The sequence below is a fragment of the Arachis ipaensis genome, chromosome B08 (assembly GCF_000816755.2).
Source record: "Arachis ipaensis cultivar K30076 chromosome B08, Araip1.1, whole genome shotgun sequence".
NCBI classification, from domain to species: domain Eukaryota; kingdom Viridiplantae; phylum Streptophyta; class Magnoliopsida; order Fabales; family Fabaceae; genus Arachis; species Arachis ipaensis.
The window spans coordinates 23,084,994-23,085,853 of NC_029792.2; the positions used below are offsets into that span (position 1 = coordinate 23,084,994).

General features: G+C 35.5%; 1 protein-coding gene across 1 annotated transcript in view; it reads right to left on the reverse strand.

Annotated features, from left to right (window-relative positions):
- Window positions 321-860, reverse strand: part of LOC107610755 — a 2,791-nt gene continuing 2,251 nt past the window's right edge. Inside the window, exon 2 of the mRNA XM_016312758.2 lies at window positions 321-794. Coding sequence (XP_016168244.2) covers window positions 321-794 — 474 coding nt within the window. The remainder of the gene's footprint in view (window positions 795-860) is intronic.

The window sequence follows — 860 nt, forward strand, 5'->3', positions numbered from 1 at the left end:
TTTTATTAAAATAAATTTCAATCTTTTTTCAACTATACAAAAGCCTAGTTGTAAAATCACTTTCTTAAAAGTAACAAATAAACGCTACTTATACTTTAGCTTCAAAATTTCATAGTATACAAGGCTAGCCAAACTAATCAGCCACATGAACAGTCTTTTTATAGTGCCAAATTTATTTTACAAAGACTAACAGTAAACTCACAACAAAACACAATTTCATAACCACAATAGATTTGTAGAGAACTCTACTTGTGTTCCCCTAAATACATTACTAAGAAAAAGAAAAACTATAATTCACATTGGTTTCAGAAAAGTGCACATTAGATGTTTGTTGTTTGTACTTCTCCTTCTAATTCAGTTTCTGCAGGCACCTTATCATATGCAAATGACCCTTTGAATCTCTGAGGCATTACACAAAGAGCATCAAAACGTTGCTGCAAGTATACAATGATAGCAAACAAGATACCCCCCAAAGGGATCACAATATCCCAAGTAGTTGAGTAAAAATCTGCATCAGGATCTGCATACAGGTATGCGAAATCATCTACTTCAGCATAATTGTGAGCCCTGTAGAGATCATAGGCATGTGGCAACACTCTCACAAATGTAGTTCCAATGTAAAATGAGCATGAAAGAATTTGTGCCCTCTTTATGTTTGAGAAAATGTTCAAAATTATCTGTGGCAAGAGAAAACCATCCATTACTAAACCACCATAAGACTTCAAGTTTTCCCAAGAGGAAGGTTCTCGGTTGTAGTACCCTCCGGCGTATATAGAAGCTTGAGCTCGACCTTTCTTCAATTTGAACAGGAATACGACCAATAAACCGGCTGCAAACAAGGGTAAGGTGACAAATGTTGC